This window comes from Zeus faber, assembly GCF_960531495.2.
Source record: "Zeus faber genome assembly, chromosome: 21".
Classification (NCBI taxonomy): domain Eukaryota; kingdom Metazoa; phylum Chordata; class Actinopteri; order Zeiformes; family Zeidae; genus Zeus; species Zeus faber.
The window spans coordinates 20,198,988-20,215,010 of NC_137208.1; the positions used below are offsets into that span (position 1 = coordinate 20,198,988).

A 16,023-nucleotide genomic window follows, 5' to 3' on the forward strand; every position below is an offset into this window, starting at 1 on the left:
GTGTGTGTGTGTGTGTGTGTGTGTGTGTGTGTGTGTGTGTGTGTGTGTGTGTGTGTGTGTGTGTGTGTGTGTGTGTGTGTGTGTGTGTGTGTGTGTGTGTGTGTGTGTGTGTGTGTGTGTGTGTGTGTGTTACAGGGACAGGCAAGGGTGAATCTTATTTACAGTCCAGGATATCCTGCTATTCTCTTGCGCTACCCCCCCCCCCCCCCCCCCAAACCTCACAAGTGGGGTAATAAGCGTATCCCTTCCCTGCAGCCCCCAAACCCCAGGGGTGCTGACATGAGCTCAGCCGGGGAGTTCATTTAAGTGTGTGTTTGTGTGTCTGTTGGAACGGTGCAGAAGCAACCAAGAGAGAGCAACAGAGGGTCAATTGGATACTATTTTGGAGCAGAATGAATGATATGTATATGTGTATTGTGCATTAATATGTGCATTCACATTCTCACGTCACACATCACATTTGCCTGCAATGCATATGTACTTTTGCAAGGAATTGAAATCGAGCATTCGGGTTGTACGCGGGCCTCCACAAATTGAATTGAAGACTTTTAGACCTTTTTATAAGTATCGTTTTAAAATGAAATTCAAAAACGTATTTGATGTGCAAGCGGAGAACCCCCAAATGGAAAAAATACTTATCACGCGTAACAGTGACACTGAAGGCACAGTAAAGATTTTTCTATTTTACTAAAACAGACAGAAAATCAATACAATTTCTTATCCAAATGGTCACCCAGCTTAAGTTTAGAGTAGACATTAACTAGAAATATCTTTGATTGATATACATGAAAAACAAAACTCAACCTGAAAACTATATTTCGAACTCACTGCAAAATGAGAAACTGGTCCTTTTCCAATAAATATTTACTGGTTTTCAATTCCATTCTTAGGGCAATGTAATACTTTTTGTTTAATTTAGGAGAAATCACAAAATCTTTTGCCACAAAATCTCACTGGGCTTATTATCACCAGTTTGACACCTTGACCACAGAGAGCTCATGGCGTACGGGGGGTATCAGATATGAATAAGGGGGAGGGAATAGGACCTGTTGGTGGCAGTGAAAAGGGGCCGGACAATCCAACTATGCTCCCGGGCAGGCATAAGCAAACAAAAAGCACAGACGAATAGCGATTCAGATGAAAACGACTGAGCCCAAAGGTAGTAAGCTGAGGTAAGGAGGGAGACGCTCGCTGTCCAGGTGTTCCAGGGTTGAGTAGAGGAGTCCAGGCTGGAGACATGAAGCCCCACTTTGGCACTATACCTTTCAGCCTGCTTTTGGTGCTGGAGATCCTACTGCAGTATGGAAGTATGGGATCTTCCGCAAGAGATCGGGTAAGATTATTCATTAATTTGGCCCCCATTTATTCATTCGGTCATTCATTCATTCATTTCATATTGAGTTGCTTATTGAGCTCAGTAAGCAACACGCCTGAGTGTGGCTCGATTTCCTGTGATCGGTACAGGGTTGTTTAGTCAAATGTCTGCAAGTGTCACGGCAAAGGGGGTCATCACTTACACTTACACATGGGAGTTGGATCAGGGCGGCTTCTCTCCCGGTCTTCAAGTTGTGTGTAAGGAGCTGTTTTTGAGTAAAATGTGCCCATTCCAAATAGCCAACTGGGTGGATCAGATCAGGGGGGCAGATAGCCGGCGCAAAGTTTGTACCTCTTCCTGTTTATAATGTTCTCGATCCGGCTTTGAGTCAAAGTCAACAATGACCCCGCTCTTTGATGTCTGCAGGCCAGGGTGACTTAAGAGCGTTTTCTATGGAGAGCAAATGGATCGGTTGATGTACTATATGTACATGCTGATAATGGCGGAATTAAGGGGAGAGATTGAATAGGCTTACACACTGACCGGGCATTTGGAGAGATCCCGGTGTATCAAAGTAAAATAAAATGAGTGGTGTGTGTTTCTTTGGGGTGGGGAAAAGGTCTTCTGCTCCAACACAACGCTGTTGAAAACGAGGACGGCATGCTTCTCCTGCAGCATCAGCATGTTGATCCCTTGTCCCGCCGGATTCAGACAAAGTCCTGGCACCATCATGCGAGACTGCAAGTGAGTAAGCACGAGAAGCATGAGACGCTACAACCGTGGCATGTGCTGGTTTTGTCTGTCAGTTTTTTTTTTTGGCCACATCCCACCTGTTGGTCTTTCAGGTACTATATCAGAACCGCCTCCATGAACCTTGCAATCAACGGCTGCTCGTTTGAGTGCTACAAAGACGTGGAGAAGAAGAATTGCTGTCCTGGATACTGGGGCTCTGATTGTGCCGGTAAGTTCAGTAACAACACGTTACGTTTTTTGCTTCTTACAGTTTCGTCAGTAGTCATCAGAGCTGGTAAAGTGCTGTAAGATGCCAAGTGATGATATACAATGGTGGAAAAATGTGTATATACTATACTTAAATAGAAGTATAAATTCCCTGTGGGAAAGTATTCTGGTAAAAGTCCTCCATTCTATATCACTGTAGTGACAGTATTGAAATACTTCATATTAATTACAATGACTAAAGTAAAAGTGCTGCTTATTTTCAAGTGGAAGAACAAAGTCCCCCAAAATGTAGTTGCTCAAATGATAAGTGAAAATACTTCAGTAGAGTACTTGTGGAAAAAGCACTCACGCTATAGAAGCTATAGAAGTGCTTACTTATAAGTAAGCACTTCTATAGCCAATGCTGGAAAATGAGACACTGAGGTGTTTGGCATCATTTTTAGGACAGTAATCCAGGTGTGGGATTGTCGGTTGGCACCCCCACTTCCAGGTTTGCCGCCTGCTAAGCGTGCCACTTCTTCACTGGATGCTGATCAGACATTTATTTATTTATTTATTTTATACTACTGCCACTATATTATAATGGATGGTGCTTTTTATTGTCATAATATTTTAAGAGTATCATAAGATATCATATCATAAGAGTTTTCCCCCTTTGGAGATCTTTCTTTAAGGTTGGGTTGCTTAAGCCCGGCGTACACAACGTGTGGATAAATGTGTGGTGGATAATCCGTCTAAATCACTTCACTTAACAGGGCAGGGACGGGGCATCCTGATATGTCAAAGTCTGCTTCTCCTCGGGAGAAGCAGACTTTGACATTAGTTAGTTAAATATGCGAATGGCTGCAAGTTTGTGCTGCCCACCACATAACTATACTGACCTCTGGTGTCCCCTTGACCACCAGAGTGTGTTCAGGGTGCCAGTGGCTTTCCTGTGTGCAAGGTGACCCACATTGTGAGCCAGGTCCTCCCTTCTGTGAGCTGCAGGATGTCGGCCCAGGGTTTCGGGGCGGGCGGGGGGGGGGCACACTTCCTTCCCTCCTAATAGCAGGGCCCCCTCCTGCAGGAATGTGCTGACATCAAGGGGGGGGGGGGGGGGGGGGCTGCCTTGTCAGGTGCTTGAGTCCTTATCTTTGCCTGTCCCCACAATGAATGGAACGGGGGGTCATGTCTGTTTTAACAGGACCAAGAGTGCTTGCTCAGTTCCCTTGGGCGAGCAGGATATCACACTGACAGCTTTCCACATGACATCCAGACTTGTTCTGACACGTCAAACGTGTCAAAGAACATGTGTCCGTGTCCCTTTTGATGGATGAGCCTTTTTTTTCCGGGGGGGGTGGTGGTGTTCTTCCTTGCATGTCACAGAGTGTCCGGAGAACGCGGACAGACCCTGTAACAATAACGGCATCTGCTCTGATGGCCTGTGGGGCAACGGAACCTGCAGCTGTAAGGTACTGTACTCTTTGCTCCAAACACACACACACACACACACACACACACACACACACACACACACACACACACACACACACACACACACACACACACACACACACACACACACACAAATACGCATGACTGTACATCTCAGTCATGTTCGGCAAAGTCTTCAATAACAACAAGTGGGTAGAATATTCATGTAGGATATATAGTTTTTAACAACCTGCACATAATTGTGTGTGTGTGTGTGTGTGTGTGTGTGTGTGTGTGTGTGTGTGTGTGTGTGTGTGTGTGTGTGTGTGTGTGTGTGTGTGTGTGTGTGTGTGTGTTGATGTTGTTGTATGGATTCAGGATGGCTTTGTGGGGACCGCATGTGAGGATTGCGCACCAAACAGATATGGCTCAACATGTAGCTCAGGTAATTAATTGCAACATATATACTGTAAGAAAAGTTTTATTTATACATTTCTTTAGTGCTCATTTGTTTCTTCTTTTTTCCCTTCTGTGGCAGTCTGTACGTGTGTGCATGGCTTGTGCACCATCGGTTTGCAAGGTGACGGCAAGTGCACCTGCTTCTCCGGGTACAAGGGTCAGGACTGTGACCAAGGTTATAATACCCTCGTATGTAGCAGTTCGTTGTCGCTATTCCTTGCTCTTCTTTTCTCTTAACACCCCCACCCTGCCTCCCCGCCAGAGGTGCCCGAGTGTTCCGCCCTCCGCTGCCAGGAGAACTCTCGCTGCATGGAGGAGGCCATGACGGGAAAGCTGGTCTGCAAGTGCATGCCTGGCTACCAGAGCTCAGGAACCCAATGCATATGTGAGTTTCATCTGGGCCTCCGGTGCTATCCCCCGTCTTGTATCACGATTGTATCCGGATGGGATTTACCCAGATCACACATTCACATCTGCTACGCTACATTCGGTCTCCCTTGAGATCCGAATGGTTGGTCAACTCCTCTCCCAATGTTTACATTTTCAAAGAATCGGGGTGCCTCAAAGATGGCGGTTACATGTGTTTTTTTCGCACTAAAACAGCACAGGAGAAGGCTGTTTGATGCAGCTGTTTTCATATTGCGTGTGGATGTAGGAACACCTGTAAAATGTGAATTGGAAACACGGAAGTGTAATCGGATCACGATCCGTCCTCAATGAGTCTGGGATGTATTTACGCCGCGTATTTTATTGATGTGGTTGAGCCCTACCCAGTGGCTCTGAACAGCTGAGATGCATATTGATGCCAGGCGTGAAGGGGGTCTGTGGCTTAATGTCCTGATTCTTCTTAGTTTCCCCTTTTCTGTGCCTTTCTAATAAATAAATTAAAAGCCCTGGCCACTTATGAGCATTGACCATCTTTCCCTCAGCTATTAACCCGTGCGTAAGGCAGGTCTGCCACGCCCACGCCACATGTGCCCACACCGGCCCCAACAAGCACATCTGCGCCTGTGCAGAGGGCTACAGTGGCGATGGACGCGTGTGCATGGTCGTCAACCCGTGTCAGACCAACCAAGGCGGCTGCTCGGCTGGGACCGCCAGGTGTGTCTACGATGGCCCCGGGAGGGTAAGTAGCATGCTCAAATGTGCGTTTGTGGTTTTGTGTTTTCCCAGTAAATTATGATGCTAAATAAAAATCATATTTTTTTCCTACTGAAAGTATACGTATCTTGTAAAATAAACTCATAAAATATCTATTGAAATATTAACCTAACCTAAAGCAATGTTGTGTAACTTTTTAACCTTAAAATAACAGCTTCAAAATTATTTTGATTGTACGCTGACTTGTAATATGGAGTGTGGCACCTCCTTCATTCCTACCCACCCCCATGAATGCCTGTGTAACTCTTCTGTGTTGGGGTTCGAAACCGCAGGAAAAGTGCGTTACGCTTTATAGCACTATGTCGCTTGATCTTTGGCTCTGGGAAATAGCGTTTTTTCGCCTGGTAAAAAAAAAAAAAAAAAAAAAAAAAAAGATAAACTTGCTGGTCAAAATAAAGGGTAATAATGCATCATACATACATAGTCTGTTTTTGAAACATGAAAAGGTTCAAATTTGTCCGGTAAAATAATTTACGGGGCTGAGCTTTACGACAGTGGAGTAGAAGTGCAATTGCAGAAACTGTATGGGCGCCAAATCCTAAAGACCAAAAGTTACAAAATGCTGCTTTAAGATGTGCTTTAGTGTAAGTCTTTTATTTTGGTCATTAAAAGTAATACATGAATAATGAAGTATTGTGTAAATTAGTATTTTTTATATATTTAAGCACATTTTAAGTACAACATAAGTGGTTTAAATTCAACACAATGAGAGAATATTGTGAAAAGTTTAAAAACTATACTATATAAAGTAGTATATAGTAGTATGTATGGTAAAAGTAAAATATACTTAGCTATTATATATATACATATATAAATATAAGTACAGGTACTCCTCACTTAACGAACCTACCTGTTTAACGACCGTTCTGACTTACAACCAGCTCTCTGACCAGTCTGTATTGTACACTGTGTACAATACCGCGGCGTGCGCACTGCGTGCCCAGCGTCTCAGCGTCAAGTATCTCATTGCGCATCACCCTTTATATCCTGTATCCACGATAATATATACACTATATATACTATATACACTATATACACTATATATACTATATACACTTTATACATCTCATCCCATCACCATTCTCAGTGTCGTTCCTGCAGTCTGTCAGTATTCACTACACTAGCGTTGGCAATGGCCACGCCCCTTTACCGTGAAATAACACAGGTCCTCGCTTATCGACCAAATTGCTTCACGACCAGGTCCTAGGAATGGACCTGGGCCGTTAAGTGAGGAGTACCTGTATATATTGTTATATGTATTATTATATGTATTATATCAGATCACACATGTAAGTTTACTTTTTTTTATGTGGGTTGACTTTTTTATGTTTTGATTTTAACTGACCACCAGCTTATGGGTATAGGTTACTCTGTGGTTGGTTAAACGTTTTGCGCAGTTGCAATAACACAGTGCTGTCACTTGGGGCCCAGGGTCATGGCCCCGTGCTAACTCCAATGTTTCTGGTCATCGCTTATTTTAATAGTCACCATTTCCGTGTTTCTCCTCCAAAGGACTTTGAATCGGGCGCTGACCGTGTCTTGTTTACCCCACAGTCTCACTGCGAGTGCCTTCCTGGGTTCCACCGCCTGCAAAACGGGGTGAGCTGCATCTTGCAGGACATCTGCAAACCCGACTCCTGCCACAAGAACGCCAACTGTACCACTGTGCAACCAGGAAGAGTAGAGTCAGTTTTTGTTACTAATCTGCAATATCACTTTGTGTGTGATGCTTTATTTGTGTTTTGTAGCGCTAATCCCTCCCTCTCCCACCGCAGGTGCACCTGCCACACAGGCTTCCTTGGCAACGGCAAGGTGTGCTATGGCAACATCATCCAGCGTTTGAATGAGCTCAACACAGATCCCAGCGGACGGTGGGCCAGCCAGCTCAACAATGCTATCACGCTGTTTGGTACGCTATGACAAGCCCCTTAAATGAAATCCAACATTCAGCATTGACCGCACGTGGACGAGGCGATCCGGTACTTTACCTCACCCATGCTCTTTTTGCCCCCATCATCAGGCTCGCTGTCGTGGCCTTTGCAAAACTTGGGCCCTTTCACCGTCTTCATCCCCATCAGCAAAGGCTTTAGGGGCACCTCGGTGAGATGACACACCACCAAAACTCACATTCCAATGCCGGTGGATTCAGATATTAATAGAGATTAACAGTATTCAGGAAGAAGAGAAAAGGTTTTAGTTCTGATTAGGGTCCTAAATTATCTTTTTGGCAGGTAGAGTGAGAAAATGCAGTAAAAAGAAATTACTGGCTGGTAAGGGTGTGCATTTTGGATTGGTTCCAATCTCTAAAGCAAATTCTGTTCTGGTTCAAACTCTTTTCATCAACTCCGGGGACTAGGGGTGCAACAGATCACCAAACTCACGGATCAGGAAAAAAAAAAGTGGGAGACAAATATAACTTTGCTTTCCATTTATTCTGTAAAACACTTAAAGCAAGGATCTTTTGCCCATGGCCTTAAATGAAAACAACATTCAAGATGTCCAATGTTTAAACAAAATCTTAAAATATATGAAATATTCAATACTCAATAGTTAAATTAAAGTGCTATGTGAGCCACACACGATACCTTCTTCTTTTAAACATGTTAGTGAATGAAAATATATGATGGTGTCCGCCCCAGTAACTGAATTGAATTCCAATACCAAAACCAGTATCATGTTCAATTTCTCACGTTTATAACGGTTCGGTTCAGAATTAAGCAAGTTACAGTCCATTTGTAGAGAAGTCTGCGTCTCTCAATACACATTATATTTGTTTACTAGCGGATCTTGACCGCTCCAACATGGCGGACGAGCAGACACATAGAGGCCACATACAGCAGCTCGTTCACCACATGTCGTAAAGTAGCAGCAACAAAGCATGACGGGCCGTAAACCAATCATTGTGCTTCAGAGTAAAACGCAGCGCACATCTTTCTTTCGAGATTTAGGGAATTATTATTTTAACAGCGGCAGTAAAACTGTATTTCACTTTGATGGTCAAATTTTGCAATTGATCCACGATTTACATGCTAGCCGAACCCTGCGGGGCGACCCACGTTCTGTTACACTACTACGACGGTTCATGGAATTACTGCTAAAGTTGGTGTGGGAGTTCCGCCTGCCACACGCCACCCAAGCGCGTTGATTGCTCTGAGGAACAGCAGGCGTACAGCCACCTCTGATCCCCGGCCTAATTTCCTAGACCCAAGACAGGTGCGGCTGCTTAAACAGCACCACCTCCTCACCACAGTTGGTTTTCCAGGGTTTTCATTTGCCAGCGATAATTATGTTTTATTTGTTTCCTCCCCTCAGATGAAGACTTTAATGGCTGATGCTTCCAAGGCCAAATACTTATGTAAAATGCATATAGTTTCTGGGGAGATGTCACTGGACACCCTGAAGAAAGCAGGTGTCTACTACACCCTGACCGGGAAAGCCGGCGAGACAGACATTGGGGTGAGAGAAAAAGATTTGTGACGTCTTATCAAGGCACACATAGACACAGATACTGTCACTACGCCACATCTTTTAACCATCTTTCATTACAGGACAGCGAGACAAAAATCCGCCTCCACGGGAGCAGGAAGAAGGCGGGGATCGTCGAGTCCGATGTCATCGCGTCTAACGGGGTCATTCATATCATCAATAAGTTGATAGACAGCGTCCCACCCACTGTGGACAGTGATAAAGAGGTGCGACAATCACACACTTTTAGAGATATTAAACATAAACTTAGATTTGATGCTTATTAGTTAAATATCAGTGGTGTTCAGCTGGTGGCCCCCAGGTCACATTTGGCAATGCAGACTGGCCCTTTGAAAGCATATAACTTTGGCGATAAACTATCTAGTTAGATTAATGTAATGTTAATGTATGGCGGAATTCTTAGCCGTTTTTTTAACCGAGGCATTGCTAAAATTATGGTTCCCATGATGTATAACTGTTCATAACACAACCTCGAAGAAGGCTTTACTATTGAGAAACTTACCACTCTGATGCAGCTTTTCACTGAGCTTAAATGCAATTCAATGGGGCAAACATTTAAAACATTTTAAAATTACTTTAGAAAATTGAAAGCTCACAATATTAGCAATGTCTTTTATGTTACACAGAGTACTTTTCACTGTAAGAGACAAGAAACAGGGAGTGGCAACCTACTATAGCCAATTTTATGCTTTGGATGCACTGCGGCTTTTGTGAAAAGTAGTTTTAAATAGGATTTAAGATGTGACATGATGTCTTACTTATATTGAAAACATGAACATAAAGACTACTCCCATTCCTTCTCTTTTCTCATTTAATTGCATTGCATTCCTAACCAGTCAAAAGAAAAAAAAAATCTTCAATTTTGCACGTATATATTTATTTGTAATCCGTAACTAAAATTGATCTTTGTGGACCTTTTTAATCAACAGGAGAATCTGATGAAGATTCTTTCTGACTACGGCAAGTTTTCCCGGTTCAAGTCTTTATTAGAGGTATGTGCTCTTATCACTGTTGTGCCTATGTGCCTTACAGGAAATGCAATACATGTCAGAACATCTTGACAGTTAACAACATTTTTGAGGGAAATTAGTAACTTTTTAAAAGAAAACAGCAAACACATTTCAAGACATACAGTGTTTTCCTTACTTTCAGAACAATAATGAGTTTGGGACTACTTTTGTGAAACTATAAGAATATGTTGACTATGAATGATTATTTGTACAACACTGCATACAAGTGTGTACGATCTGCATTTTTTATACATGCATGGTAACACAATGCAAGTATTGCAACCGCTTCCAAGTCCAAAACACATTTATAATGTAAACACATTATTGCACGGACAGAAAACGGATATGACTACCTTGATGGATCTTCCTGGACCGTACACCGTCTTTGCTCCAACCAACGACGCATTTGATGCCATGAAGGACGGACATCTGCAGTACCTTAGCACTACTGAGGTGAGGTGCCCAAATAGAAGAAAAACGCTCACACATACAGTACATCCACGCAAATGAAGTCTGACAGAAATCCACATACAACCACACGCTCACGCTCTGTGTTCAAAATGCCATTTTTATACCATTTTATATATAGTACGTACTACATGATCCATACCACATACAACATATCTTTTGCAAGATACTACATGCCACACACTATATAGGCTACTCCATGCTACATGTTACATGCTGCATATTACAGGCAACATACTACATGCTGCATATTACATGCTACACACTATATAGGTTTCTATATGCTACATGGTAGATACTACTTGCTACATATTACATGCTACAGTACCTACTGTACTGCACACAACAAACTACATGCTACATATTACATTCTAGCTACTATTTATTTTGGAAAGGGACAATGTACATTCATCAACATTCAAACAAACGCAAAGGCTGCGTGAGTTAGTCAGGAGGCTAGTTTACATCGGCAATCCCTTTGCCTGATGTTAGGCATCCTAGAATAATACAAAATAAAAAATGTATAATAGTTAAAAACATACTGCATTGTGACAAAAACCATATACAATACAGTACAGTTAAACAACATGAGTACAGTCATGTAAAAACATGGGTAAAAATAGCATTAGTGTTGACATTGCTGGTTCTCAGTAAGCCATTTCTTGACATTACACTTTAATGAATAATAGGATGGGGACTCTCTAATCGATTGTGGTCCTGAATTCCATTGATGTGCTGCTCTGAAGGAAAAGACGGCCTGGTTATGCAGTTTTTCTGAGTGGGAATTTGTAGTACCCCTAGCTGCACCTCTCATACCTCTGTTTGAGGTTGATGATGCCAGACAGAGGGAGGAGGAGCTAAACCATGCGTAATATTATAAACTACGCAGAAATGTATGTATTTGATACGATTTTTTCCAGCCAAGCAGATTATACTCCTTTAGAATATGGTAATGATGAAAACTGAAAGGCTTCTTGGCTGAAGTTTCAAGTGCTTGTTTAAAATGATTCCAGTGGTTTTAAGGCTGTAGGGTGTGTATTAAACCAACTTATTAAACAATAGGTGATGTGTGAGAGAACCGTTGAGTGGAAGTATATTAGCCGCCTTAGGAACTTAGGAAGTTTTATGGCAAACCTGAAAATTTTCTAACTGAACTTTTCTTTCTCACAGACCCTTTTTATTTGGGTTTTGAAGCCGCGGTTTGAATCGAAAGCCCTTTTCCCACTTGCACTGAAAGCTGTAAATGTATTGGCAATTGTGGTGTGGGAGTGGTGTGGTTTTAGCTGCCGCGTTTGTCTTGGGTGTGGGTAATTGTGCCCGGGACCAGGGTGGCTGCATGCCTTTTGCTTGTTGGAGTAATCAATGAGCAACAGGTAAAACCCCCATCCCCACACACATAGGAGGAGCCCTTATCATGACATGTTTTCCATCTGCTCCGGGTTTTTTTCCCATCTTGCCCACTCTCTACAATACAACTGGTATTTTTCAGCCCCATCGCCTGTGTCTCTTCCCAGTGCCGGAGAGTCCCTGTACAGGTGCCAAATGCTACCCGGGTGGCGTTAGCAGGGCTGGATATTTTTTTATCCAGCAATGTTACGGATTCCATGTGGAAAGGGGCTAATGTGTACTCCTAAATATTTCTATTCTGAGACAACTTGTAGACTCTGCCCTGGAATGAGAATATCTTATTCTACATTTGCGCTGTGGCCTTTAGAGAAAAACACACAAACTGTTTTTGACAAGTTTGTGCGTTTGTGCATTCAATTGTAAACATTGGTTAAGCAAACATCGGTTACCTTCGACATAACATCTGTTAGTTTGATTGTATCCTCTTCTGCAGTTTAACCGTGAGTAAAAATAACTGAATCATCAACATTAAGATATCATGTTGTTCACACGCAGAATGCAGTTCATTAATGTACATGCTGAATAGGATTGGGCCCAGTATCGAGCCCTGTGGGACACCAATTGATAGACATAGGGTATTGGATTTATAATTATCGATTTTGACGGAGCGGAATGAGAGGTAGGATTTGGTAAGGTTGTAAAACTCAGTAAAAAAAAAAAAATTGTTCAATAGTTTATGCGGTAGGATGTTATGATTAACAGTGTTAAATGCTTTCTGTAATGCAAGGCACACGGCCCCTACTATGAAGTAGCATATAGCTGTTTCTGTCGAGTGAGTAGCCCTGAATCCAAATTGCATTGGGTGCAGTGGGAGCCATTGTTGAGTTGCTGAATGATTTGTTTGGCAACCAGTTTTCCAAAAATCTTTGATACTATGGACCTGATGGACCTGCAGTTGGAGGTCAGAAGGGGTCACTGCCTTTGAGTAAAGGGGCCACAACAGCAGGCTTCCATGAGTTAGGAAACCTCCCTTGACCCAATAAAGTATTATTAATTGTTTGTGGGTTAACTACTGAGGAATGATTTCTTCTAGCATGAGTATGTCCATACCATAGACATCCTTAGCCCTTGAAGACTTGAGAGATGCGACTACTTTTGCAACCTCTTTCTCAGATACTTCAAGATTCAAGATGTTAATTTGTCACATACATATACATATGAGCATACATATATGTAGTGAAATGACATTGCAACGCACCCGGAGATTATGCACAATAAGTACTGATTAACTAACTAACTAACTAAAATAACTTCATGCAGGGTCCACTAAAAAAAATATATAGATGAGCATCCACGGTGAGGTTGCACAGGCGACCACAAGGGGCGACGCCAAGCAGCTTACTGGTCTTAGTGCTAAGACCAGTCTCTTAGACCAGTATCTGCTGGCTCCCTAGTATTGATAGTACATACATTTCTTTGTTGAACTGTGAAACTTTGGGCAATGATAGCCACTGGCTGAACAAAATATTGATTGAGAGCCTGTCCCACGTCATCTGGACTCTTACCTTGACTCTAACCTTGAATTAAATTGGCATTGTTATGATATTGTTTTGACCGGTTCATTTTTTAATCTGACTTCATATAACTTTTGAGTTACCATGAGAATTTTCAGTGATTGTGATTAAGAAATCAGCCATTTGCTTTTCTCAGTGCGTTTATTACCTTGTTTCTTAGCATTGCAAATCCATGCCATATCATGGGCATCTTTGATTTTGTAGCAATTTCTAATGCATCGTCCCGCTCCTCCCTAAATCTTTGGACATTATCGTTCTCCCAGAGGAGAGTCTGTTTCTTGTTTTAATTTTCATCTTACTATAATTACAATTCATTGATTGTAGTATTGTAATTTTTCTGTAAAGTTTTGACTAGTCATTTCAAAATCATTTTCAAGGAAAAGATAGTCCCAGTTAATTTGTTTTTATGGATGCTTTGAAGTCCTCTTGCTTGTTTTCTGGGATACCAAAGAATTCCTTAAAGCCAGCATGAGAAGTAAACCGCCTGCTGGTTAATTTTCTCGATATGAGCACCATATTATGGTCTGACAGCCCAGTTATCATATTGTGGGATTTTTTAATCTGGAAAAAGTCCAGGAACTTGGTGCAGAGGTCAGGGGCGTTGGCAGTGTGGGAGGCAGCAAGGGGGCGGAGCAGACGGTTAATGGTGGTGAATAATGTTTTTGGGCGATTTTGCTGTGAGCCAATAACGGTGGAGTAGTAATTGATCTCGGTCTTGGAGAGTTCCTCCTTGTAGGACAGTACATGGTTTTCAAAGGCCAGACGGTGGACGGTGAGGCCAGTTCGCTTGTAGAGCCGCTCCAACCGACGACTGGTGGCCTTCATGGTGCTCAGGTCGTTGGTGAACCAGGGGGCCGGGTGGGTATAGCATACAGTCCGGGATTTAAGGGGGACCAGAGAGTCCAGGCTACTGGATAGAGCAGTGTTAAAGTGGGCGACCAGACCATCCGGCAAGGTGTCAGGGGAGCCAGGCCATGAGGGTCACAAGCAGGTCAGATAGAGCTGGTGCACTGACCTTATATTCCTGAAGGTGATGGTGCGACCAGGGCTCTGCATGGGCATGGGGACAGGGACGGTGAAGAGGACGGCATGATGGTCCAATACTGCCAGGTCCAGGCACTGAAGATTGGAGGGGGGAGTACCAGTAGAGCAGATTAAGTCCAAAATGTGACCTTTAACGTGGGTGGGCCCTTGGACATGCTGCATGATGTTAAAACAGTCCAACACTGACAGGAATTCAGCAGCAAAGCTGCAACTGATGTTGTCATTATGACACTGCATATAAACCTTTACAAAGTTCTTGCCCCAACAATGCATTGTGGGATACTCATGTGCAGTGTTTGCATGCTGTAATATTTCACTAGCTGTGGTATGGCACCATGGTACCTTTTGCATACTATTTCACCATACTATGGTTTCAGACGTACGTATAAACACTAATTTGGTTTACTAAATTGTTTGTAAGTATGCAATTTCGGACATAGGCTGTAAGTACCCACCACTGACAATGCATTGTCTCACATCTGTTGTTGCACTTCAGGGTCGCTACAAACTGGTGGAGTTTCTAAGGAACCATATCTTGGCCTCTTCCGCAGTGAGTAGGAACCTTCACACCATTTAGAACTCAGTGTTTGATCTTCAGCTATTAACCAATGAATGCATTTCGGATTAATACTGTCTTGTGATCTTTCCTTTTTGTGCCATCCTTGAAGCTGAAAGTCTACAACGCTGTGTCCAGCAGCACAGCTGTGACGATGGCCAATCAGTTTTTGTCATTTAATGTCACGGAAAATGTAAGCACAAAGGTCTTAAATGTCTCCTACACCTTAACCAAGCCACATTAATATCTTGTCATATTTTCATGTTGTTTGTCTTTTTTTCACACATACCGTTCATGTTGATCCACAACACAAACTACAGGGCCAGATTTTAGTCAACGGAATTGCCGTGCTTGAGGCGGATGTGGAGGCGAAGAATGGATGCCTCTACTCGTTGGACGGAGTTCTGACCCCAACCTCCATTGAGCCTGTGCTCCCCCACAGGTGTGACATCATGAAGACTGAGATCGTCAAGGTGAGCGAGTGGCACGTTGCAGTTAAAGATTTGGAAAGATGATTATCAGTGGGTCGGCAGTATTTAGCGAAGCTTCACATTACAGGGAGTCTTGATTCATTTTATTAGAACAAATGAAATGCTTTATGGGCCTTTTAGTGTAGAAGTAGAAATAGGCTATGTTAGCCAATTGTACTCTGGTAAACTAAAAAGTCTGGAGGACGTAGACAACCTTCTACTGGAGTAAAACTATGAAATTACTTCATATTAAAGATACTCTGGTATCAAACGTTCAATTGCTTTGTCAACATCCTCACTTATATTTCAGTGTGAAGACCAATTCAATCCTTAATGCATTGACCTAGGTTGGTAAGCTTAAAGTGTTTTTAATTTGTAATTACTTTGAAAATGACCCAGTTACTTCCCACCACATCATATCAGTGTTTCAAGTGCTTTATTTGTGACTAACCAATGTATGGGCTGAGGTTATGTATCATTGTAAATATATACAAGAGGCATCTCAGCATATTTGAACTTTGCTCGCTCACTCTCTCTTTCTCTCTACTCTCCCCCTCTCTCTCTTTTGTCCAAGGGGAATTGTGTGAGCTGCTCGAAAATCATGCTCGCCAAGTGCAACTCTGGAGATAATGTTGTAAGGCACCCCCGCCCACCGCTCCATCAACTAAATAATCTACACTTACTGTACCATACGTCAGAACAATAGGCAATAATTGTAAACTAATAGAATGAAAAATAGAAAAAATTGAAATATGCAATG

At 42.6% G+C, this 16,023-nt stretch overlaps 1 protein-coding gene across 1 annotated transcript in view; it reads left to right on the forward strand.

Moving 5' to 3' along the window:
- Window positions 1–1,237: 1,237 nt before the first annotated feature.
- The window catches only part of stab2 (stabilin 2), a gene marked incomplete at both ends in the record, with an annotated part of 44,544 nt that continues 29,758 nt past the window's right edge, over window positions 1,238–16,023 (forward strand). Inside the window, 18 exons of the mRNA XM_080022666.1 lie at window positions 1,238–1,333; window positions 1,935–2,059; window positions 2,161–2,276; window positions 3,641–3,726; window positions 4,067–4,133; window positions 4,227–4,322; window positions 4,410–4,532; window positions 5,077–5,273; window positions 6,863–6,993; window positions 7,084–7,217; window positions 7,329–7,408; window positions 8,621–8,764; window positions 8,857–9,000; window positions 9,724–9,786; window positions 10,141–10,257; window positions 14,734–14,787; window positions 14,906–14,986; window positions 15,114–15,266. Coding sequence (XP_079878792.1) covers window positions 1,238–1,333; window positions 1,935–2,059; window positions 2,161–2,276; window positions 3,641–3,726; window positions 4,067–4,133; window positions 4,227–4,322; window positions 4,410–4,532; window positions 5,077–5,273; window positions 6,863–6,993; window positions 7,084–7,217; window positions 7,329–7,408; window positions 8,621–8,764; window positions 8,857–9,000; window positions 9,724–9,786; window positions 10,141–10,257; window positions 14,734–14,787; window positions 14,906–14,986; window positions 15,114–15,266 — 2,007 coding nt within the window. The remainder of the gene's footprint in view (window positions 1,334–1,934; window positions 2,060–2,160; window positions 2,277–3,640; window positions 3,727–4,066; window positions 4,134–4,226; window positions 4,323–4,409; window positions 4,533–5,076; window positions 5,274–6,862; window positions 6,994–7,083; window positions 7,218–7,328; window positions 7,409–8,620; window positions 8,765–8,856; window positions 9,001–9,723; window positions 9,787–10,140; window positions 10,258–14,733; window positions 14,788–14,905; window positions 14,987–15,113; window positions 15,267–16,023) is intronic.